We start from the raw sequence: 24,659 nt of genomic DNA, 5'->3' as shown, positions 1-24,659 counted from the left end.
TATCTGATGATTAAAAATTTTTAAAAGGTCTTTTTTAATTTAAAAAAGTGCTCTGGAAAGGAGGAGTGGTTTCACGCTTGTTAGAAGGACCAGCCAACCAACAGGGAGCAGAGACCCTTTGGTTGCCTGTAAGAAGAACATACTTGTCTAAGATCTGTGTTTAATACATGGTTGTACATCGGAACAAAACAGAGTAAGCGCAGTTCCATGGCAGGTTCGCTATTCAAATTATGAATGTCTTTAAACATTTGCAACATGTTAGAGAGAAGGCCCATAGAGTATGTGGAAAGACACCTCAATGGTGGCTCCTCGACTTGGTTCTTGCCACAGTTTAGAAACAGCTTTATGGGTTACTATCAAAGAATGAAAAGGGAATGTTTGCACAACGATGATTCCCATGGTACCATGCCCATGATCTCTCTCTCTCTCTCTCTCTCTCTCTGTGTGTGTGTGTGTGTGTGTGTGAGAGAGAGAGAGAGAGAGAATGGGTTCTAAAATTTATCCTGCATTGGTTTTTAGAATGAACCAAGGCAGAGAAGACACTTCCTGGCTTGCTGTAGATAAGCTTGTGAAAACAGATATGAGCAGACCAATATCATCATCATCATCATCATCATCGGGGCTTTTTTCTGGGGAAATAAGTGGTGGAACTCAGTGGTGGAACTCAAGACTGCACAATGATGTCACTTTGGGTCAGCTGGAACAAGGGGGGAGTTTCTAAAAGTTTAAATTGCCCTGGGAGAAAATAGTCACATGGCCAGTGACCATTTTTAAAAGGTTCCGGAACTCCGTTACACCGTGTTCCTGCTGAAAAAAAGCCCTGATGATGATGATGATGATGATGATGATAATGAAGTGATGTTGACAGGCTATATTTACCATGAAAAATTGGTGGAAGAGGCGCTAAAGATCAACTGCTAATTGACAAAATGGTACTGAAAAATTCAAGAAGAAAGACGAATTTGAATATGGCATAGATTGACTACAAAAAAGCATTTGATTCACTGCTGCAAGCTGTTCCTGAAGGAAAATATGCAAAAATGGAAAACCATATTAATGGTCTATGATGAAGAAATTGGGAAAGTTTGTACCAAAAGAGGTCTATTTCAAGGGGACTCCTTGTTGCCTTTATTATTCAATATCTCATTAATCCTCTTGACAATGGTCCTAGAGAAAACAAACATGGGTTATTATGTATTGTCGAAGGCTTTCACGGCCGGAGAACGATGGTTGTTGGGGGTTTTCCGGGCTGTATTGCCGTGGTCTTGGCATTGTAGTTCCTGACGTTTCGCCAGCAGCTGTGGCTGGCATCTTCAGAGGTGTAGCACCAAAAGACAGAGGTGCTACAGAGGTCTTTTGGTGCTACACCTCTGAAGATGCCAGCCACAGCTGCTGGCGAAACGTCAGGAACTACAATGCCAAGACCACGGCAATACAGCCCGGAAAACCCCCAACAACCATGGGTTATTATGTTTCTGATCAGGCTGGGAAAATCTCCTGTACATGGATGATTTGAAATTGTATGCAGAGTCCCACTGAACTTGAATCATTGCTTAATAGATGTACAGTGCTGATATTCAAATGAAATTTGGCTTAGACAAATGCGAAGTATTCTCCATGCAGCAGGGGAAAGTAAAAAATTGACAGAATAGAACTTGAAAATGGCAACATTATGAAATCATTATCAAACAATGAAAATTATAAATATCTTGGAATATTAGAATTAGATAACATCCTGCATGTGAAAGTAAAAGAACTGACTCAGAAAGAATATATCAAGAAAGTACGAAAAATTCTGAAGTCAAAATTAAATGGTGGAAATATAATCAAGGCCATAAATACATGGGCAATTCCAGTGATCAGATATCCAGCTGGAATAATAGACTGGACACAAAGTGATTTAGAAAAATTAGATCGAAAAACTCAAAAACTAATGAACATGCATCATTCTTTACACCCAAAAAGTGATGTTGACAGCCTATATTTACCACAAAAAATGGTAGAAGAGGACTGTTACAAGTACATCAGGTAGTGGAAGAAGAAAAGAGAGGCCTGAATTATTAAATCAGCCAGAAGTACAGAAAAATTACTTCAGGCTGTGAAAACAGAGAACATATTAAAAACAACCGAAACAAAGGCTGAATACAAGAAGAAACAGTTTGAGAATAGATTAAATGGCTGGAAGAACAAACCCTTACCTGGGCAACGTCTAAAAAATATTGAAAGAAAAAATGACAACAGCTTAATTTGGGCATGGTTGAAGATGGGTACAATCAAGAAAGAAACTGAAGGTCTGATCTTCACAGCACAAGAACAAGCATTGCAAACAAATGTCATGAAAGCCAAAATTCAGAAAATCAGTGAAAATCCAAAATGTCGACTTTACCAGGAAAAAGATGAAACTGTGTCCCACCTTATCTCTGAATGCAGGAAAACTGCACAGACGGACTACAAAGCTAGACATGACAGGGTCGCAAGGCTGATTCATTGGCCATTGTGTAAAAAATATAACTTGTCAGTATCAAAGAATTCATGTGAACATCAGATGGAAAAGGTGCTAGAAAAAGAACAAGTCAAGATCTTGTGGGATTTCAGAATTCCAACTGATCAGCACCTTGAACATAATACACCAGACATAACAGTCGTGGAAAATCGAAAAGTCTGGATAATCGACATTGCAATTCCTGGGGATGCCAGAGTCGAAGAAAATGAACAAGAAAAAATAATTAAATATAGAGATCTTGCAATAGAAACCACCCAACTATGGAAGAAGAATGCAAAAGTAGTCCCCATTCTCATTGGGGCACTTGGAACCATCTCGAAAACTTTGCAATTCATATGGAAAAACTGCAGCTTTCTGACATAACACCCACAGAATTGCAAAAGACGGAGCTACTTGAAACAGCATACATATTATGCCGATATCTGGTTGATACTTAAGTCTCCGGTGGAAACTTGTATCAGCTTAGCAAGGCCAATCAATAATAACATGCGACCTCTGCTCACTGTTTATTGTGTTTTGGATAATTCAAACAACAACAACCTGCGTTTATATACCACTCTGCTAGAAAGATTAGTACCTCACCCAGAGTGGTAAACAAGTTAGTGTTATTATTATCCCCACAATGCAGCTGGGGAGCTGGTGCTGATGCGCAGCCGAACCACTTAACCACTGTGCTACAGCTACCATGTTCCATATTGTTTGTTTGCATTCTTTCACTGTATAACTTACAGTGTGGCCCTGAGCAATTACAACCTTGTCAGTCCACTGGTTCTAGAAGGGTGTAACTCTTTTTAGTTAGCAGTATGATTCCAGAAGTGGGAAAGCGTTTGAGCTATTGAAATGGCACACACTACTTGGAAGGACCACCTGTACCCACATGAGGTGCCCTGCCCCAGGCCACTTCTTTGATGGAGGGCAGAGGGAAGAAATCCTGGCCATGCCTTCCCATGGTGGAGGGGATGAAAAGAGCAGGCATGCCACAGTTCTTACCCAGTTCCTACCCACTAGGGTTGCCAGGTTCCCCTGTACTCCTGGTGGGAGTTGCGGGCTCGGCACCTACCTTTTGGGGGTCTCAGTTGCGCACACACAAAACTCACATGCATTCCTGGACCTGTGCAATGATGTCACTTCCAGGTAGTCACATCATCACGCAGGCTGTGGCTGCCCTGGGAGCACTCCCACGCTCCACAGGGGGGCCCAATTTGTCCCGAATTGGGCCGAATTTAGATCGGGCCTGAATTGCCCTAGAATGGGCCGCTGTGGCGTGGGGCAGCACTCCCCCACCTGGCAGCAGCTCAATCCAGGCTAATTTGGGCCAAATCTGAGCTGTTTTAGGCCTACGAGTGCATGCCGTGCCACCCGGGAGCGCTCCACGCCACCTGGGAGCACGCACATGAAGCCCGTGCCTCCCCTGCCAGCCAGATAAGCAGGGGCGGGGGGTGGAAGTTCGGAGCAGGTGATTCCCCCACCCCCAGTGGGATATTGGCAGCCCTAACACCCACCCACCTTATGGGAGGGAGCTTGTGGTGCTAACGCACATGAGGCAGGGATTACTGACTTGTGGCAGCAGCTCATGTCTGTCTAGAGGCAACAGTGGCTCCTGTACACTTTGTGCATGGCAGCGGCTGCTGGATGCAGAGTGGCAGGGGCCGTCGGCTTGTGGAGGCGGCAGCTCCCACTTACCTGAGACAAAGCAGGGACTGCCAGCTTGCAACGGCAGTGGCTCCTGCTCACCTTGCAGTGGGACATGCTTGGGTCAGGGCAGCCTTGACAGAGGGCATCCAGGGGGACTTTTCCTGATGGACGTAATGGCCAATCCAGCCCTGGCCCTTGCCACAGGGACCTCTCAACAGCAGCTCCTTGACACTAGAATTCCTTCTCATTCTGGTTTCCCTGACCCCAAGCTTGTCTCTCTTTAGGCACCAGGTAAAGAGTTTTCTTTTTACCCAGACTGCGCAATCCATTGGAATCAATGGATTTAAAATAGCATTGCAAGTCTCCCAACTTTGACCTCTTTTATTAATTGTTCTGATTCAATGGCTTTTAAATTGTGTCTCCTTCTGCCGGTCATACTGGATTGCTGGCTTTTAGGATAGTTTTTTAGGCAGCCGTGTTAGTGTGCATTACAGCCCTGCAAATATTGCTTTATTGTATCTTGTAAACTGCCTTGGGAACAATTAAGTGGAGAACAGAGCCTGTATTTTAAATAAATGCTTTACTGTTCATTCTTGTAACAGGATAGATCATATCAATGTGAAATATCTGTGAGTCTACCACAGTTGACAGGGCCTCTTCTTACAGTGTAGATTCCCAAAATATAAGGAAAGTCATGAAAGCAACAAATGGTTTGAGCTTTTTCAAGTGTAGCTATCACTTTAGATAAATGTGAATCAGCTGGGCTTGGAGTGACACAGATCAGTGGAAAAGGGAAGGACCACTGTCTCGGTGCTTCCAGGCAGGGCCAGTGCCAGAGGTTCTGGCGCCCGAGGCGGTTGCGTGATGACATCATTGCAGATGTCATCACGCACCGCAGGGGGGCTGGGCAGCTCACGGAGCCCCAAGCACAGAAGCTTCAAGCTGCTGCTGGGGCAGTGCACAGAGGCTGCTCTGTGCACCGCCCCAGAAACAGCTCACGGCTTCTGCGCCCGGCTGGGGCAGAGGAGCACGCAGCGGAGCTGGCGTGGCCAGCTGCAGCTGCTGCTGCAGCCAGCCAGCCAGCTCCATGCCGCCACCGCCACACACCCCAGCTGGGCACACAAGCTGCGAGCCGCTGCTGGGGCGGCACCCAGAGGCTGCACACGGCTGGGGTGTGTGGCGGCGGCGGCAGCACGGAGCTGGCTGGCTGGCTGCAGCAGTAGCTGCTGCCCAGTCATGCCAGCTTTACTGCACGCGCCTCCGCCCCTGACACCCCCTCCAGCGCCCCTCCAATGCCCGCGCGCCCGAGGCCACCGCCTACCTGGCCTCCATGGGCGCGCCGGCCCTGCTTCCAGGTCTCTAACAGAGGACTTCCTGAGAGATCCTATTGATCAACACTGCCCCTGTAGAGTTAATACAGACAACACTGTACCAAGTGGCAGCTTACCAGAAAAGGGAAAGAGCAAGATATGAAGCCAGCTGTGCACAGCAGAATATAAAGCTGCTGCGGTAAACCACTGCTCCATCTAATCAGCACTGCCTCCTCTGGCTGTCTCTCCAGAGCCTGAGGCAACACCCATTATCTGAGATCTTTTAAGTGGAGATGCACCTGAGTCCTGCTGCATGCAAAGCATGTGCTCTATCACTGTACTACTCCTGCCACACCTCTAAGGTGCGCCAATTTCTATGACCCTTCATACTCCTCCCCAGTCACCAGGACCTTCTGAGAGGTTTGTACAAAGATGTTTGCTGTGCTTCACAGCAAGGCCACCAGGGAATTTAGGTGAAGGGGTTGAGATGACAATAGAACATATGGGACCTTAGGAATACTGATGATGTATATAGGAGAAAAGAGAACTGCCGTAGCATAATGGTTAAGTGGTTGGGCTGCAAGTCAGCACTCTGCTAGTTCAACTCCAATGAGCTCAGCAGGCGGCCTTGAGTAAGCCACTCCTCTGAGCCCCAGCTCTCCAGCTGTATTGTGGGGATAATAACACAGACTTTGTTCACTGTTCTGAATGGGGCACTAATCTGTCCTGAAGGGCAATATATAATTACACTGTTGTTGTTTTAACAGATATGATGAAATCAGGAAACATACTATTCGGGAGGAAAGGAGTTTGAAGATGGGGTATGCCTGAAGACTGAATGGCACATTTAGGAAGGGGAAACTTAAGCCACAAGAAAGGTCAATTTTTAGCTAGTTGAGTCTGAGAATTTTGTGTTAAAATTTCATGTAATATTCAATGTCCATGCAGTTTGGGTCTTTAAAAATATTACTATTATTAAGATATTATATCCCACTTTTCTCCCCAATGGAAACTCAGGGTGGCTAATAACATCATTCTCCATCCTCTGCTTTATCCTCACAACAACAATCCTATGAGGTGGGTTAGGCTGAGAATGTGTGGTCAACCAGAGCGCTTTCATGACAGAGCCAGGATTCAAAACTGGGTCTCCCATATCCTGGTGAAGCATCTTTTATTCATGCAGAGATTATTTTATTCTCAATGTAAACTCCATTTGGGGTTGAAAGTGCAGGAAGTAAATGTGATCTAGTCTGCCATTACTTAAAACCAGGGCTCAGTACAACCTTCTTGACCTCCAAAATAAATGGAATAATCTTACCTAAAAGAATGACAGAAAGATAAATGGATCCAAAGACTCAAGACAACTGCTGTGTATTAGCAACAAATTCCATTCACTGACTGTGTTATTTGTGTTTGAGTGAAGTATGCACAAAGCTGTTAACCCCTTGATGATCTCCCATGTTGAAAAAGCATTTCAGTGAAGTCATTAGCTTCATGTATTTTCCACAATGTTTTGAGTCTCAGAACCTTTACACTCTGAGTCATGCCTTCCTTCCTTCAAACTTGGTCAAAGACAGATCAAAGGCCCATATAGTCAAATCAATTCCCATTTCCAAAGCCTTTCTTTAAGCTAGCCCTAGTCATCTGACTGACAGCAGAGCTGATTGCCTGTAATCCTCTACCATTGCCAAGAATTTGCCAACATTAGTCATCTCCTCTCCTGCTATCTCTAGTGGCCAAACAGCAAAGCAGCTTTAATTATTAGTGGGTTTTTAAAAAAAAAACGCTCTAAAAGAACAATGTGGAAAACTACAATAAAATGTAAACCAAAGAGGGGGGAAAGTGATGTAATTTCATAGGTTTTAAAAAGAGAAATAAAAATAAGTGGAGTGGAGTCTCGGGGGACCAGGAGGAATGCCTTTAATAGCCTAAAAGGCTTTACAGAAATGGTCTTTTTGCTTGCCAGGTGCTTGGTTCTAAAGAAAGGAAAACATTTTTTTATCCCACTCTGGGCTGTCTTTATAGTACTTTGTGTGTCAAATAAGGCAGTGCACTTTAAAACTTCACAGGAAGAAAGTTAAAATGTGACTGGCATGGAGAAGAGGAAATTTTAGATTAAATAGTGGCCCAATTTTCAAATAAAAACATTTGTAGGGGTTCTGGTGCATCTGCTTTTTTAAAAAAAAAAATTCTGAGGAACTCTGTTGTGCCAAAAATCTAGAACGAGTTGTGTTGGAAATTGTCAACTTCAAGCAGTACAAATTCATAGGAGTTAATGTAGCATAAATTCAGCATAAGCTTTTTTATGTCCACAGGGGTATTTCAGATCTATTTGCCATTCAATGTCATTTTTAATATACTTAAAATATATGGTATATTCATTTGCTCGGCTTTAGACATGAAGCACATCTGAACTTGGCTCTCTGGAGTAATCTCTTAAAATGAAACCACAGTAAATTTAAGATTGTTTTGTAGGAAGAGAGAAGAACATAACAAGATAAATTGATCCGTTACCCATTGTCTCCATTAACAGGATTACTTTAAAAGGAGATAGAAAGTAGGTGAGGCTTAGCAAAATGGATGAGATTAAGTGAAAGGTTTGCAAGGCAGAGGTTATATTCTGGCACTTTAAAAAGAATGTTTTAAGGCAACTAGGACCGTTTCCACATGCCCTTAAAGGGATGGCCCACTCATCGAACACTGGCAGCTTTCCCCCTTCACTACAGACATCTCCATTTTCAAAACGGTCGCAGGCTATTTGGCTTTCCTTTTTTCTGCGCCTTTTCTGAGACCGTGAGAAAGTGCAGTCCCATAAAAGGCACCATAATCATAGAAGCTAAACAGCCTGCAACCATTTTGAAAACGGAGACATTTGGAGTCAAGGGGAAAAGCCGCCAGTGTTTAGCAAGTGGGCCATCTCTTTAAGGACATGTGGAAATGACCTATGTCTGATTCTGATATTCTTGCATGCACTAAACAGAACTGCAATATAAAAAACAACCTGATTCGATAAAAGATTGTTAACTGCACACATAGTCATTAAAAGTGGCAAAGCAACAGGAATATTATTTCAAAGACATGTGACTGGCAATCAGAAAACTGTATATTATACCTATTGGAGTCCTCACTACATTCTTGCATCATCGGTTAAATATAGGATGACCGTTTCCTTGGCGCCCTGATTTCAACGTAAAACTTATTTACATTGCAATCCTAAGCAACGTTACAATCTTCTAAGCCCCCTGAAGTCAAGGGACGTAAAAGAGTGTAACTCTACTTAGGATTGATTGCCCTGTTAGAAATTGTACAGTAAGTGACTTTTATGACATTTTTACAAGTGCTATTAACATTGCCTTTCTCCATCTGTAATGGATAACTTCTGAATGTTGTTAACACAATACAGAAAGTAGATAACAGCCGTTTTTAAACCCATTGTACATTCTAGCGAAGGCGAAGGCGAAGGCGAAGGCGAAGACGAAGACGAAGACAAAGATAAAGACAAAGACAGCCGGGCCCCCGGGGGTCGCGGCTGCGCCGCTCCCCCCGACGCCCCCCGCCCCGCTGGGTTTACAAGAACAGAACAGTATCTCTAAACGTTTCTTCTAAAATGATCTGTGTTTAATTTGTAAGTTAGAATGAATTTTCCTGGGTCAGAGTTGGGCAAACAGTGCCATTTACACTGCAATCCTATGCAGAGTGAGTCCAGTTTAAGTCCACTGAAACCGACTGCACCTTTTAAAATAATTTCTTACAGATCATTTTGCATGTGCAACCTCCGTTATTCTATTTATCCGAAATGAAGACTAGGGGTCCCCCTCCCCATGCACCATCAAGGAAAAGAGCGGGCTGTGTTGAATTTGCATATAAGTTACAGTTATATAGAGTTATTAAGAAATCAGTCCTAAACAGGTTTACTTAGAATCCTACCCGAGTGTGTGGGGCTTACTCCCAGGAAAATGTTCGTAGGATTGCACTCTAAAAAACTTTTGTTTATATCCTTTTCTTACTGTGATCATCTTATATTGACGTTTATCTTCCTTTTGGGTAAATTCAGTACATCAAATTCACATTCCATGGAACTGGAACTCCCTTTGTCATGACCTATGGCATGGGGGGGGCGGGGGACGGGGGCGGAATGATTGCAAGTTACTTTCAGCCACAGCCCTCTCCATTCAATCTGTGGGAGAAACTACATGACGCCTACAACCGTTCCATGATCCGTTTTAATCACTGTTTTTAAAAATGCAATTGCAGGGGCTGCTGCTTGAAGGAGGAGAGGAGGGGGCAGGGGATTTTGCATCATTCCCCCTCTTGCCGTTTTATCTGAAAATCACCCCCCACCAGCCTTCTTTCATCCCAATTATCAGGTTATAGGTACAGAATGACCACATTAAGTTTACTTTGCTCCAGTATTGTATTAATACACACATGCATGCTGTTAACACAGAAAGGGGAAAGCCAGGAATGAAATGAAACAGAAAACAGTGGCAAACTGAGCTTGTGCACAAAATTGAAGGCTTTAAAAGGGGATTAAACAGATTTGTGGAGGGATATGTTCATCAGTGGCAGGCTACTTAGTCAGGGTTGCCAGGTCCCACCAGTCAAAACCAAGGGGGCGTAGGGGGAACACGGGGCATCGGGTACTTACCTGTACATGTGTGGGAAGGGCATGCCCATATTCCCTGGTGATCATATTGTTTCTGGCATGACTTGGAAGCAACAGGCTGCACCAGCAACCAATTCTTTAAAAATCAGCACAAATCATTTTCACACTACGGTTGGGGCCAATATTTTAAAAATCAGCCATGGCGTGACCCGCTGCTTCCAGGTCACACCAGAAATAATGTAACTCCCAGGGGACATGGGCAAGCCCATTTCACCCACATGACTGCCAACTTGCCTCCCCTCTTTCTTGACACCTCATCCCCCTGCTGGCTAGGTGAGCAGTGACAGGGGACGACAGCTGGGGGCAGCGGATCTCCCACCCCCAGAAGGGGACAGGCAACCCTACTACTAGCCATGGGGACGTTCTGAGGCATTAGACCTCTGAGTACCGGTGCCAGGAGGCAACAGCAAGGGAAGGCCTCAGCTTCTGTGCTCTGTTGTAGTCGCTCCGGAGAAAATGATTGGCCAGTGTGTGAGATGGGATGCTGGACTAGATGGACTACTGGTCTGTTCCGGCAGGACTTCTTATGTTCTGATATTCTTAAAATTGAGAAGTGTAAGACAAAAGACAATGGAGGATTCCTTACAGCTACACTGTGCAAGCAAGACTGGAACACAATCTGAGAAGAAATTCCGATGAATAAAATTTTGGAAGCATTACTCTTGTGGAGCACTTTGAGAACAAAGGGGGAACGCTGTATAAATAACTACTGCATCCATCACACTCTTGAACACAAACTGCTATCCAAATAAAGTGCAAAGTTAAAGAATATTATATGGACACTTAAAAACGAGCAAATTCACCCCATTTCCTTTTCGCTTCTATACAATAACTGTTGCAAATGTCTACAGCAGAAACATATATAACTTTTCTGTTTAAATTTAAAAAGAAATGGAATTGGCAATGTAATTTTCACAGATCTCGCAATCTTTTAAACAACAGAAGAATGCCGAGCATTGATGCCTGTCACATCCATGTGAGAACACTTTAGAAGCAAATCATAAGAGGCTGCTCTCAAAAGAAGACCATGCAAACAATTACAGTTAAACTTCATAGGCTGCTGTGGGTTGTGTACGGTCTGCTAAAATATTTAATACTGTCCCTCTGTATCTTTCTGTCCGACCAGCTCTGCTTAATGAAAGGCAACAAGTGGACCCAATCTTCAGCTACATTCATTTCTAACTGCTAAAAGCCAATGTGATCATTTTGCACACTGCTTTTACATGCTACAATTAGAAGTAAAGTTCTCAATTTTGAGAAAAATCTGCAATGCTAAAGACTTGCTCTTTTTCCCTACAAAAGGGAGGAAACTCCATGCGTTTATGCCACAATCATATCAAAGCAATCTTTATTCTTTTGGGGGCTCTCCCAGGTCTTTAAGGATTTAATAAGAAAGCAAATTCCATAGCTGTACGGATCAATTATTATTTGTATTGGCAACTTTGTGTGATGACTGATATTACAATAGCTGACAAATACTCCTTTCAAATCTTCCTAGTGGCATCTTCTGAGGCATATGCAACTACTCTGGATAACCTTGTATGATGCAACTCTTTGCTTTCTATACAATGAAGACGCCACCAATCATAAGCATAGAGCTCCTATCCATGAATCTCTGCAAGAGTTATCATATATGTTTGGCAGGTAAAGGAAGGCATTCCACCAAGGAAGACGGCAGCTAGTGAAACATGATCTACCTTAAGCTCCAGTTGGCTACCATGCATGCCCTTTGATTGATCAGTGATATCAATATAAACCTCCTGGGACAGCTACCTACACTGGTATCTGTGCACCAGAACTTTTGCAGCTTCTGATTTACCTGTTTAATACAGGTAAATACAGGGGAACAGTAGGATTTGAGTCCAATAGCTCCTTAGAGACCAACAAGATTTTCAGAGTGTAAGCTTTTGAAAGCCTTGCATCATGCCTGAAGAAGGGAGCTCTGACTCTCAAAAACTTACTCAAATCACGCAGTCCTACTGCAGACTAAACCGCTACCTACCTAAACTAAACTGGGGGAGGATATTTCATGACAAACACTGCACGCGCTTGGACTGCACCCACCCTTCTTGGAGAATATTCTTGGGAGAGTCTTGATAGGGAGAGTTTATGTACACACAAACACCATTAAGGCAGCCCACATTTCTCAGCATCAGTTCTCTAATCCTTACAGAAACACTTCTCTAAATTCAGCATCTTCCAGGGCACAATGACAAGCTTATCCTGACCTCACCCCAATGCTTATGCTGTTCCCTCTGTTTTGCTTGTGTCTGCAGCTCTGATTGGCTGCTACACTGATACCGTATCTTATTTGCAACTTGATAACAACAGAAGGGAAAACTCTGCAAAAGGTGGTGCCCGAGCAGCAGCCAAGTGCGGCTACTCAGATAAGCAAACAAGAATGAAAGGGGGTAAGCACTGGGGGGAGGAACTGAGAACATTTGCCCCCCTAAAGTCCCCTGTTGTGTTGAAAAAGTTCATTGGAAAACCCATGGAACAATCCTGCTTAATATTACAGCCTTGTTTCCAATGCCGCCTTTGTTCTACAGGCTCACAAGCTACTTTCCCCTGGTTTTCCTTTATGACCACTGCAACTTCTTGGTTCTTAAAACGAATACCACTGAAGAAGCCTCCAGGATCCAATCGAGTCCCGACCTATGACCACCAATTGGATGTAATCTCATCTATTGGTAAAATTCCAAAAAGAAAAAAAAATCCAACTGTTTCCAGAGGTATCTAAATATGCTTGAATGCTTTCGGTGTGACTGGAGAAGAGTTGGACGGTACAGAGTCATCCAGAACTTTAGTACTTCCTGTTCCCCAGCTCAGTAGACTAGAGGAAAAGTAACCCCTGAGCAAGAGAGGGGCTGTAGATGGACTGCACTGTGTTCTATAATAGACAGCGGTGTACATAATATAGCAATGATGATGCTTTTATTTCACATCATGGAACAGCCGTTTCCCTCCAAAATACCCTGAAATTTCTTACCTGCAACATATGACTGCCTTGCATGACAGTGCCAAGTCCAGGAAGGACTGTCTGACCTCAAAAGAAAGAGCATACTTTAACGTCTGGCCGTCAATAATCAAAGCAATATCATTTTCTTTGCCCAATGAATCACCCAGGTTCGTGCAGTGCTGGGTCAGCGTGGCTCTTGTCGCCTAAAATATGCACACAAATAAGAAAAAAAATGACACTACATTTTAATGTCATCTTGATACTTTTTATAAACCATGACAGCAAAGTATAACGACGAGGGCCCCAAGGCCAAGAAAGCAGTTTTACAAAAGGAGGTGTTGCCGATGTTTGTTTCAGAAGGATCAGCTTGGGCTTCAAAACAAGGCTGTATGGCTTATTTATATGCTTAAAATCTTACCCTCACTGTTATTTTGCAAAACTGCAAGTTGTTTATAGTGAAATTGCATCTGTACTAGTATGGTGTAGCAGTCAGAATGCTGGGCTAGGACAAAGAAAAAGTGAGCTCAAATCGCTCCTCAACCATGAACCTCAAGGGAGACATGGGCCAGTCACTCTCTCAACCTAACAGGGTTGTTGTGAGGATAAAACAGACGAGGGGAGAATCACCTATGCTGATTTGATCTATTTATTTATTTAGATATTTATACTCCAGTATTCTTTACAATGGGTACTTAAAGCAGTTTACAACATTGTTCTCCTCCTCTCAGAGTCTCTCTATGCAAGACGTCTTACATGGCAACGCTCAAGTGACTTACTTTCTGTGTGGTCTTATATCCAAGTGTACTGTCTCCCTAGCAGTGCATGTGTATCCACAATGGGAGAACTTTTGAGCATCCTCATGTAAGATGCCTTGTGTAGAGAAACTCTTAGAGAAAGGGCAGGATAAAGATAGAATAGCCAGATAAAACGCAAACTTTATATCCCGTAACTAACACACATTAAACCCTATACATTGTTTACAGATGGGGCAAAACCCATCCACCCACCCTCTTCCCTCCTTCTCCATTACTGGCTGGCCTTTGGCATAAGTGGATCTATCAGGCCACCCACCGGGGGCAGTGTGGACTAGACATGGGCACGAATAGAAATACGAAGCAAATTTCATCATGTTGCACAAAACAGCATTTTGTGGGGGCACAGTTATCACAAAATTATCATGAAATTCATGACTTTTTGGCCTGTTTTGTTAGCTTCATGAATGATTCATAATTGCAGACAGGCTGGTGCTGATCCATTGATTCCCTAGGCAACAATGGGCCCTGACTTTTTGTTGCCATTGGAAACCCCAATCATAGCCCACTTACCCTTGATTGGCAGCTCTCCTAGCCATCTGGAGAGCTTCCATTCTGCCCTATACAGCCAGTAGCTGGGGGTCAATCCCCTAGGCAACCAAGGTGGTGGGGCCTTCTGTAGCCATGGGCACACCAATCTCACCCCTCCAAACCCTATTAGGCAGGTATGTCAGCCTACCACAGACCTCCTGTTCTGACCTAGGTCAGCGTTTTGCTGGGATTGGAGTGGAAGAGTGTGTGGAAGGATTTGAGATTGTGCTTTTGTTTGCTGCTGCTTTAAAGAGACTGAAAGAAACCTCTTATTCCCAGTTCTTGGCCTTGCTGTGGGAAGGTCTTTGGGTGAGGGTGACTTTTTTCCTCCACCCCACCCCATCCCTCGATCTGTCTTCCTGGCCCAGCTCCACCATGGCCCGTCCTTCATCCTCCTCTGATCCAGCAACTCCTGGTCCCTGTTTCAGTCATGCACTCTGGCAGCACTTCCCTTCCCACCCTTCCCGATCAACATATTGCAAACTGGGAGGGTGAGTGGAGGAGAGCCTGCTGAAGTCTCCCTGCAAGTTTGGCATCTCCAGGTATGAAGGGGGCCATTGAAATGCCCCAGGTTCTGATGAATCATGAAACTAACTAATCATTTTGGCAAACATGTCAATTTCGTGAAGTTTCCTGATTCGCGATTCGTGCGGAAACACAAAACTCTCATTTTGGGCTTTTTCTATTTCGTGCCCATGTCTAGTGTGGACTTCATCCTAGGCCTTTTATACTTTTCACTCATGAAAATGTGTATTACAAAAAGAAGCCACATTTTAACAAGGATCTCTTAAAGCCAGGGCCTGTTATTTAGAATAAACAAAAAGTTATATTGGGGTGGAAGAGAGAGACATGACTTAAACAACCAGTGCTGGTGGGGAATTTTATTTTAAATATAGGTACTTCAAACCCAAGAATTACCTTGGGTCTATCCTTTAAGCAGGTGAGGAAAACAAAACAAAAATGGAGAAAAAATGGAGAAGATTAAACCTGAATCCCTCCTTACTGGGGCTGTCTACCACCTTATTTCGTTGAGCCGTGCTTGCTGCCTATCGATTTCTGCCACCTGATTGTAATCAGTGTATATTTTATGAGTGAATTTCTCTTTTAAATTCTCTTTTAAATCTATTTATGGTTTTAATTGTATAAATTAATTCTAATATGTTTTTAAACTGTTCTAATCCCTGAGCCCTTCGTGGGGAGGGCAGAATAGAAATCCAAAGTAAATAAAATAAAATAAATAAAAAATAAAAGTACTTGGACAGGCTGTACTCTAAATCCTGCATACAGCCTATAAAACCCCACAAACTTTAGTGGGATTTAAGCAGCACAACCATACCTAAGACTACAACCAAAACATTGCTCTTAGTAAACAGGAAAAAGCTACCTGACTAAGTTGGGCCTGTGGTTTGAAGGTACAAGATGCCAAAAACATTTATTATCCATTTTCCTGGAGGCGTGGAAGAAGCAAGTTATAGTGGTGGTAGAGAGTGCCGTCAAGTCCTAGCTGGCTTATGGCAACCTCTAGTGGTGTTTTCAAGGCAAGAGACTAACAGAAGTGATTTGCTATTGCCTGCCTCTGCACGTCTGGTCTTCCTTGGAGGTCTCCCATCCAATTACTAACCAAGATCAACCCTTGCTTGAGCTATCCCAGTCAGGGTAAGTCATAGTACATGGAAGTAAATTTAAAACTTGTAACAGGCAACCTGGTCCATTTTTTAAAAAACCATCTAGAACATTTTCATTTGCTTTTTCACAAACAATACTCTCAAAGAAATGCACATAAAATGAAACGACAATGAAATAATAAAACTATCATTAATTTACCTCAGTTGCTTACAGCTGGGGCAATTAACTTTCCTAATACAATTTGCTTAATACAAACAAAAAACGAAAGACTATAGCCAGAGACTGTATCAGGCACCGGTCTCCAAATGAGTCCTCAAAGCTCTCTAAACATATCAGGGTTGAGTCACAGCAGAAAGTTGGTCCTACAGACTAGAAGACACCACCAAAGAAACCCACTTAGCAGCAGCCACTGGCCAAATAGGACCACCCACTGATCATAAATGGCAGTTTTAATGGGAAGAACAGTACTCATAGGAAAAGGTGCTCCTAAATTGACTCCCATGATGACATTCCTAGGGTATACTGAGATGCTCTCTTCTCTGAGGTAATTTGGTGATTATAAACCAGATTATTAGGCTGGAAATCTACCCACAGAAGGAAGATATCAAAAACCAGATAACATTATAAATTTCTCAATACAGTAAGTTGAATCAAGGCAGCTTTTTCACTCAGTTTTGCCTAAGTTCCCTCTTTATTCCAGCGCTGATTGCACATTCCTTTTGTTCATGAAGTCCCATGATCCACAGAAGAGTCATTTTGATAGTGAACGGGACTCACCCTCTCTACCCATTTTCTTCAGCAGAAAAGCTGACTGGATCCAATGCAGTATTTTATGTTTTTAATGTACCGGAACAAAAGATTTACTAACTAGAAAACAGAGCCTCACATATCAATTCTATGCTCTGGTGGTTTCATTAATGCATGTTCTATTTTCAGCTATATGCAACTGGGTATTACTGTGTTGTGAAATGTATTACTGCTTTCATATAAAATAAAAGTATTACAAAAATTTATTTATTGGCACTCAACAAACAAATGGAAACTAAAACGCATACCGAAATGGAAAGATCTTACATTGTCTGCTATGTACGTATGTGTGTTTTCATGTGTCAGAACATGTCCTTTTACAATTTTCCAGAACTGTGTCTGCAGAAAATGGCTACAAACTCACAACAAGACTGGAGTAGGATTACATTTGTCATGAATAAGAATACTATATTTATGTACCATTGTAATCTCATGACTGTTTTATGGACCCAAATTCCTTCAGGGAAAAGGCACAAATCCACAAAATTCATGTGGATTGCAGCATTTTTCTCTGATTTGACAAACAGATGTGGTAAAATGTGCGGGTAAACTGCTTACTTCAGACAGTATGATCGCAAACTAAGGTAAGCACTACAGATCCCGTTCTTAAAGCTGTGCTAGCATTATCTGCTTCTCATGACACCAATATCCTTGCAACATCACTATAAGAAAATGTTTTAGAAATCAAATGGGCACAGAAGCTGTTATGTACTATTTATTTGGTGGGCACAGTAGCTGCCATTTCTGACACTAAATCCATCATCTTCTTCCATAAATATTTCCTCACGTAAATAATAATCTTGCAAGACCACTACAATATTAGATAAGTCAGTCCACGGAAATTGTCGCAACATCTTCTGTGACCAGGAATTTCCACATTCCCAGTATAACTTATTCCACTTGGAACCTTCCAAGAAAACACTTATTAAATAAAGTAATATACATCTATTGGTCTGGTTTATGACACCATAAACACCCCAAGATAGCCTGAGAAGCATTGGGCAACCTTATCAGTAAGCCTGCCACAAGTCATCTTAGGAAAGAAATTGTGGTATTGCAACATGCTCTGCAGTGTGCCCTCTTTGCACTCTAGGATGGTTTTGACTCTAATACATGACTGCACAACATTTATTCACCAAGCCAAGCACAGCCCACCAGCCACATTTCATAAAGCTTGATAAAACTGTTTGCACTATCTGTCTAGGCCTGCTGTAGCAAGACACTTGCTTTGAGTACATGACGGGTGAACGGCACATGATGGGCCACAACTTTTGCAGTCCTGCTCCAGCAGACTAAAGGAGCAAGTAGTAAGGCCGAGCCAGGGAAGGTGGCAGGATTTGATTCCTATGCCGTAGCCAGGGCCACAGGTACACTCCTGCCCCTTGCCTGTTCCAGTTCCACTTGTAGAATCCATGCCTAATGCTCGCCATTTGTGATCAAAAAAGAAAAATGATTCGTTTTATTTTTAGAGACCTCAGTTATCTTCAACATCCCTATCTCCTCAGTTGTTTCCCATAATTATCTACATCTGTAGGGCAGAAAAACAAAATTAAATCCCAGTAATTTCAGCAGGAGAGTTAAATGCAATGCAATCCCAGCCAAAGTCAGTGGAAGTCAATGAGCTTAGAAAGGTGTAAACTTTGCTTCGGATGGCACAGCAAATCTAGGATCTTCTGTGTGTGCCGTTACCCTAAACCATGAACTATCCAATAAATGAATGAAATGATCTACAGTCATTATCTTTTATATGTCTCTTTATCAGCTGACCACTGTGGCTATTTAGGATGAAGGAGAAAATACAAAATTGCCTCAGACTAGATTCCACAAAACAAAACGTTTAAAATTATTGGCCTTGGCAAGTGCTAAATTGCCATGTGGGATACTTGAGAGCTGCTAGTTCCCAGCAACAGAAATGGGCCTCAAGTGTCAATTTCTCTGATTTTTCTGAACTATTCACAAATCCTTTCGCAGAGAAAGAGAGAGAGCACCACATTATCCTGTATAAACTCATTTCCCCTCTCTGTTGCTATTATAAATACCTCATTCCCACAGAGTTTGCCAGCCTAATAAGCCTGTGCAGAAAAGAATGCTTATTAAATATTAGAAATGTTTTATTTCACAAAAGGAAATAGCTTTATTTCATGCATCGTATAGCAGGATATCATTTTATTATACTTTTGGCACAAGCACTATGTGCTCAAGACAAGACATATTTCCAACAGCAGTCTAACCTGACCTAGTTCCTACTTACCATCAGTCGTGAAAACACATTGCAGTTACATTTACCATACAGATTTGTTCTAGGATTTAAGGAAGGGAATGAGCCAGAAAAAGAAAGAGGATGTTATATCCTAGATAATTTGAAATCAGGGGAGCCTTGGCAGATGTGGGTTAGCAGGGGCAATGTATCAGTCAAGTCAGATGAAGGCCAAGCTTGAGGAAGAACATTCTAGAAGTCACTCTGAGGAAGAGGATTGGATGCTTGACTCTCCTTTTGAAACAGGGGTTCAGATTCCTCAAATAAGGACCCTGAATCCGTAAGATCTGCCACCTCTGCAAATTTTGTTCACGGGAGCCCTCTTCCACTCACAAAGCAGGATTTGGGTCCAGCAGCACCTCAGAGACCAACAAGATTTTCAGAGTGTAAGCTACTGAGAGTCAGAGCTCCCTTCTTCACCCATATCAAAGTTTCCAACACCCAGTTTTAGAAAAACGTACAATTGGTGGCTTCATAGGAGCCACCCATCATAAAACTACTAGTTATGAGTAAGATGATGTTAGGAAGCTGTTCCCTGGCATCCCAGAATACTACTGATAATGCCTACCAGCCATTTAAGTCTACTTGCTCAGAATCCTTTTAAACCACCACCCCCCTCCTGCCAAGACTCCCTAGAAACAGTTGAACATCTCTGCATCCTGGGATTTCCCCTATTATTGCACAGCACTTAAGGAAAGCCTTCCAAGTGATCCCATATACCTTTATTTGTGGAAAGATGCATGCCACCAGAAAGGTCTTTAGCCGCTGCTACTCATTCTCCTGATGGAATATCTGTGGCAGCGGGTGCAAAACTAGGTCTCCTGATAGCTATTTCATCTCTAGTAGAGCCTGCTGGTCTTTCACTGACATTTGTCACTAGACACCAGGCCCAGGAACCATGGTCTTCTTGTGACAATGGAGGCCTATGAGGATCACCAGAGTGGAGTCACCAACCAGTAAGCTGGCTCTGCCACTAGAATGCCCGCCTGACCCTACCAGCAGAATCCACAGGTGAAGTAGTGCTATGACTTCTAATATCAAGCTGTTGTTAAAGACATAGACACAGCGGCAAGATGAAAGAAGCAGCTGGGATTTTATGCAAAAGTAGGTATTTCAACAGGTGCAGCTTGTCAAGCAGATGCAGGAGTATCTGGTCACCAGATGCTAGAGGTAAACTTAGAATTCTATGAGTGAATGAGGAGGATGGGATAGGTGAAGGAATGGGGCAAGAGCCACAATACATGCAGTCCACAGGCATTTTATTGGCCTGGCAGAATCTCCAGCTAAGGATAGGGCTCTCATCGCAGAATGGCACCTCTGTCTTCCAAGATGGCATGCCACTGAATACCCTTTGTGTGTGTGTGGGGGGGGGGTGTCTATTGTTTATTTAGATATTTATACCCCGCTTTTCTAGCCAACAGGAACCCAAAGCAGCTTGCATCCTTCTCCCCTCTTCCATATTATCCTAAAAACAACTTTGTGAGGTAGGTTAGGCTGAGAAAGAATGCCCTCTACTCACAACACCAGGCCTATGAGATTCCTTGAGGTGTCTGGTTGGCTACTGTGGGCCCTCAGTCCGACTTCAGTAGGGCTCATCTTACATCCTAGCAACTCTTGTAGCCAGTACTATATTCGCTAGTCCTGCAGGGAAAAATAAAACTCCTTTGTAGAAAAATATGAAGCACTTTAGCAGCACAACCTGAGCTTGAACCACCATTTATCCTGCTGATATACTGGAAGTAAACAGCACAGACGGGATTTTTAAAACGTTAGCCAGCCACATAGCGACTCGCTCTCAGAGTGCTGTTAACACAAGGAGATCTGTGAATGAAACGTCTTCCAAAGCATGAGCTAGTTAATCTGTTTCCAGCATGTTTATCTTCAGTTCTACACAACTGTCAGGTTGCAGCTGGGTGAGCCATAACAATCTGTCCGGCGAGCTACTGAAAGCAACTGTAAATGTTCCTTTAAAAAGAAGACGTGCAGGTGTTTTCTAACAGACTAACGCAAGCATTTCAAGAATAATATCTTTCATGTTTTGGGTTCAAACACGTTTTATAATCGTATTTATTTTGCAATGCATACTCTACTCCACAGCTCTCCAGAGCCCTCATGCTGCAAGGGAGAATTCTAATGAAGAAGTTGTGCAATGAATGTGGGGGGTCATACGAAATTACAAATGACAGCTGGACTGGCCAAACATATTGAAAAGGCAAGCTGTGGAACAAAGCCATAGTGATGAGTTAATCTCAAATTCATTTTTGTAGAGCAGCGATACATTAGCATGTCTAACAATCATGTAAACACTCTGTTACATCAGCAACCCTTGGAGAAGGGCCATAGCGCAATGATAGGGCATGTATTTTGTATGCAGAAGGTCCCAGATTTGACCCCCAGCATCTCTATTTAAAGGGATCTGGGAGTAAGTGATGTGAAGGACCTTCACCTGAGACCCCAGAGACGCACTGCCAGTGTCATGCTCAGGGCTCGGGGCGCACATTCCGGTGCAGGGTCGCTGGGGTGAGGGACCAGCGGGACTGTCAGTCCCTAGGAGCTGGCCCTGGTGAGCAAGAGGGTAAGTTCAAGACGAGCCGGGGTCAAGAGCCAGGAGATCAGTTCACCAGAGGAAAGAGCAAACAAAAGTCCAAAAGCCAAACCAAGAGCTGTGGAGTCAGTCACATAGAAGCAGACAAGCGGGGGTCCAAAATGAAGCTGAGGTCAGGAATCAGGAGGTCAATCCAAGTAGGGAACAACAAGAGAACGCTACTGCAAGGCCAGGCCAGAGCTTCCAGGTGCAGAGCTACTGGACACAGAGAGTAATGAACGAAGTTGCTCCCACGCTGAGCTCCGCTCCGCTCTGCGTCCTCCTTTTATGCTCATGTCAGCATAAGAGGGCGAAGGCCAGGTACCTTGCCCTTGGAGCCCAGCTCCGTCTGATGCTGAGCTTGCAGGTGCACGCTCCTACACCTTTTGCAAACAGCCTCCCTCGCCCGAGCCTTCCGCCTTGCTGCCAGCTCAAGAGGCTTGGATGTCCAGGGTGCTGGTTCCTCCTCTTCTCTGCGCAACCCCTCGCCCTCACCAGCTTCCACAGAGGGACCTGGTTGCCGGTCGCTTGATGGCTCCTCTGGCACTGTGGGCAGATTTCCTGTCGGCTCTGCTGGCTCTTCCAGCCCCTCATCCTCTGAGGAGGACTCTCCAGCAGGCAGGGGGCCCAGCTGAGGCTGGCCCACGACACCCAGTCAAAAGAGACACTACCAATCTTGATGGTCTGACTCAGCATAAGACAATTTCATGCATCTGTTTGCACATCAAGGACAAATGTACCAAAGCGCATGTTACTTCTCAGTAATACAGAAAGTTGTACCTCTTCAGCTTCTCTCCCACCCCAATAAAAAGAGCAACATCCCCATTCATCACATGTCCAAACTTGGTCTCATGTCACCGAAGAGACCCTGGGAAGTTCCACGGATTCCATTTGCATGGTAAACAGAGGTAAAGCTGAACACAAAATCTTTTAAAAGAGGAATGCTTGCTTCACATTCTGTTCTTCCTTTTTACACAAGAAAGCGCAAAAACAAATATAAATTTTCCACATACATAGGGTTTCCAAACAGGCCATTTTAAAAAAGACTGTACCTTTAATAGTTTCAGGTAGGTAGCCATGTAGGTCTGTAGTAGAAAAGCAAGATTAGGGCCCAGTGGCACCTTAGAGACCAACTAGATTTCCAGAGTGTGAACTTTTGAGAGTCAAAGCTCCCTTTGTCAGACACATGGACTGGAAAAAGGTAGGAATCTTTAAAATCCAGGTAGAGGTAAGAGGGGTATTGCAAACCAGACTATCAGGAACCTGGCTATAATAATTAAGCTGATAGAACATAGGTGTGAATGGTACAAAATTAGCATCTGTGATATGAGGAAAATCCTATGTCCCGATTTAACCCTGGGAGATTCATTGTTCCAAATTTGCAAATAAACTCAAGTTCAGCAATCTTGCATTGTAATTTTCTTTTAAAGTTTCTCTGCTTGAGAACTGTTACTCCGAGGTCAGCGATGGAAAGTCCTGGCAGATTGAAATATTCTCCCAATGGTTTTTTAATGTCATGGGGTTTGATACCAGATTTATGCCCATTCATTCTTTTGTGAAGGGACTGACCTGTTTGTCCAATATAGAGAGTGGAAGGGCATTGCTGACACTTGATGGCATATATAACATTGGAAGATGAACAAGTGAATGAGCCTGAGATGGTATACCTGGCGTTGGGTCCAGTGATGGTGTTGTTGGAGTGAATAAGGGGAGAGAGTTGGCATCTTGGTTTATTGCAGGCCCTGGTCCCACAGTTCATATCCATGTTGGGACACACATTGTTGTGAGTGAGGAGCTGTTTAAGCCTGTGGGCCAGAAAAGGTTTGCCTCCCATTGCCAGTAAGAGAGCACTATCATTGTCCAGCATAGATTGCAGGTTATTAATGATGCGTTGAACTGGTTTGAGCTGGGAGCTGTATGTGACCACCAGTAGCGTTCCCTTGTTGTTCCATGTGAGCTTATCTTGTAGCAGGTCATCCCTTGGTATCATTCTGGCTTTGCTGATTTCTTATATTACTACATCTGCTGGGTATGGTAAGTCCAGAAATCTCTGTTGTACATCACAGAGGTGAGAAGCTCTGTCAGGGGTATTGGAGCAGACACAGCTGTAACATGGAGCTTGGCTATAAACAATGGATTGTTTGGTGTGTTTGACTAGAAGCATGCAGACATGTTTGGCGATCAGTAGGTTTTCTTGGTTCTTAAGTTTCCACCATGTATTTATACAGTGGTGTCAAGAAAATTTACTTCTTGTGTAGATTGATTCATGGTGTAGTTGATGGTAGGGTGGAAGCTGCTGATGGCCCACTGAAATTTCTCTGGTGCTTCTTTCCTATGTGTCCAGATGATAAAAATAGCATCAATGAATCTCAGGTACAAGATAGTGTTAGTGACTGGGAGCTGAGGAAGTACTGCTCCAAGTCAGCCATAAAGATACTGGCATGGTGTGGTGATGCCATGTGGGTGCCCATGGCTGTGCCATTGATCTGAAGAAATAAACCACCATCAAATATGACGTAGTTGTGGATGAGGAAAAAGTGGCAGAGCTTGATACCAAGGTCAGCTGTGATGCTGTCAGAGAGGGTGTTCCTAATGGTTTGTATTCCATCTTTGTGGGGGACGTTGGTGTAGAGCTTTAACATCCATGGTAGCCAAAATGGTGCTGTCTGGAAGATTGCCAATAGATTGTATTTTTCTTAGAAAGTCAGTGGTATCACACACTTAACTAGGGGCACTGATAGCATAAGGTCTGAGAATGGAGTCCATGTACCCAGACACCCCTTCAGTCATGGTGCCTATGCCAAAGACAACAGGATGTCCTGAGTTATTGGCCTTGTGTATTTTGAGTAAATGATAGAAAGCCCCTGGTCAAGATTCCTGTGGTGTGTCCATACAGATTTGTTCTTGTATGGCTGTGCGTAATTCCTTTATAATCCTGTTTAGTTCTTTTTGATATTTCTGAGTGGGAT

At 43.4% G+C, this 24,659-nt stretch overlaps 1 protein-coding gene across 1 annotated transcript in view; it reads right to left on the bottom strand.

Moving 5' to 3' along the window:
- The window catches only part of ATP8A2 (ATPase phospholipid transporting 8A2), a 460,059-nt gene that overhangs the window by 264,445 nt on the left and 170,955 nt on the right, over positions 1–24,659 (bottom strand). The window contains exon 25 of the mRNA XM_054973360.1: positions 13,104–13,276. Coding sequence (XP_054829335.1) covers positions 13,104–13,276 — 173 coding nt within the window. The remainder of the gene's footprint in view (positions 1–13,103; positions 13,277–24,659) is intronic.

The sequence above is a fragment of the Eublepharis macularius genome, chromosome 3 (genome assembly GCF_028583425.1).
Source record: "Eublepharis macularius isolate TG4126 chromosome 3, MPM_Emac_v1.0, whole genome shotgun sequence".
Lineage (NCBI taxonomy): Eukaryota > Metazoa > Chordata > Lepidosauria > Squamata > Eublepharidae > Eublepharis > Eublepharis macularius.
Note: the sequence above shows the minus strand (reverse complement) of the source record. Positions and strands in the feature narration are given on the sequence as shown.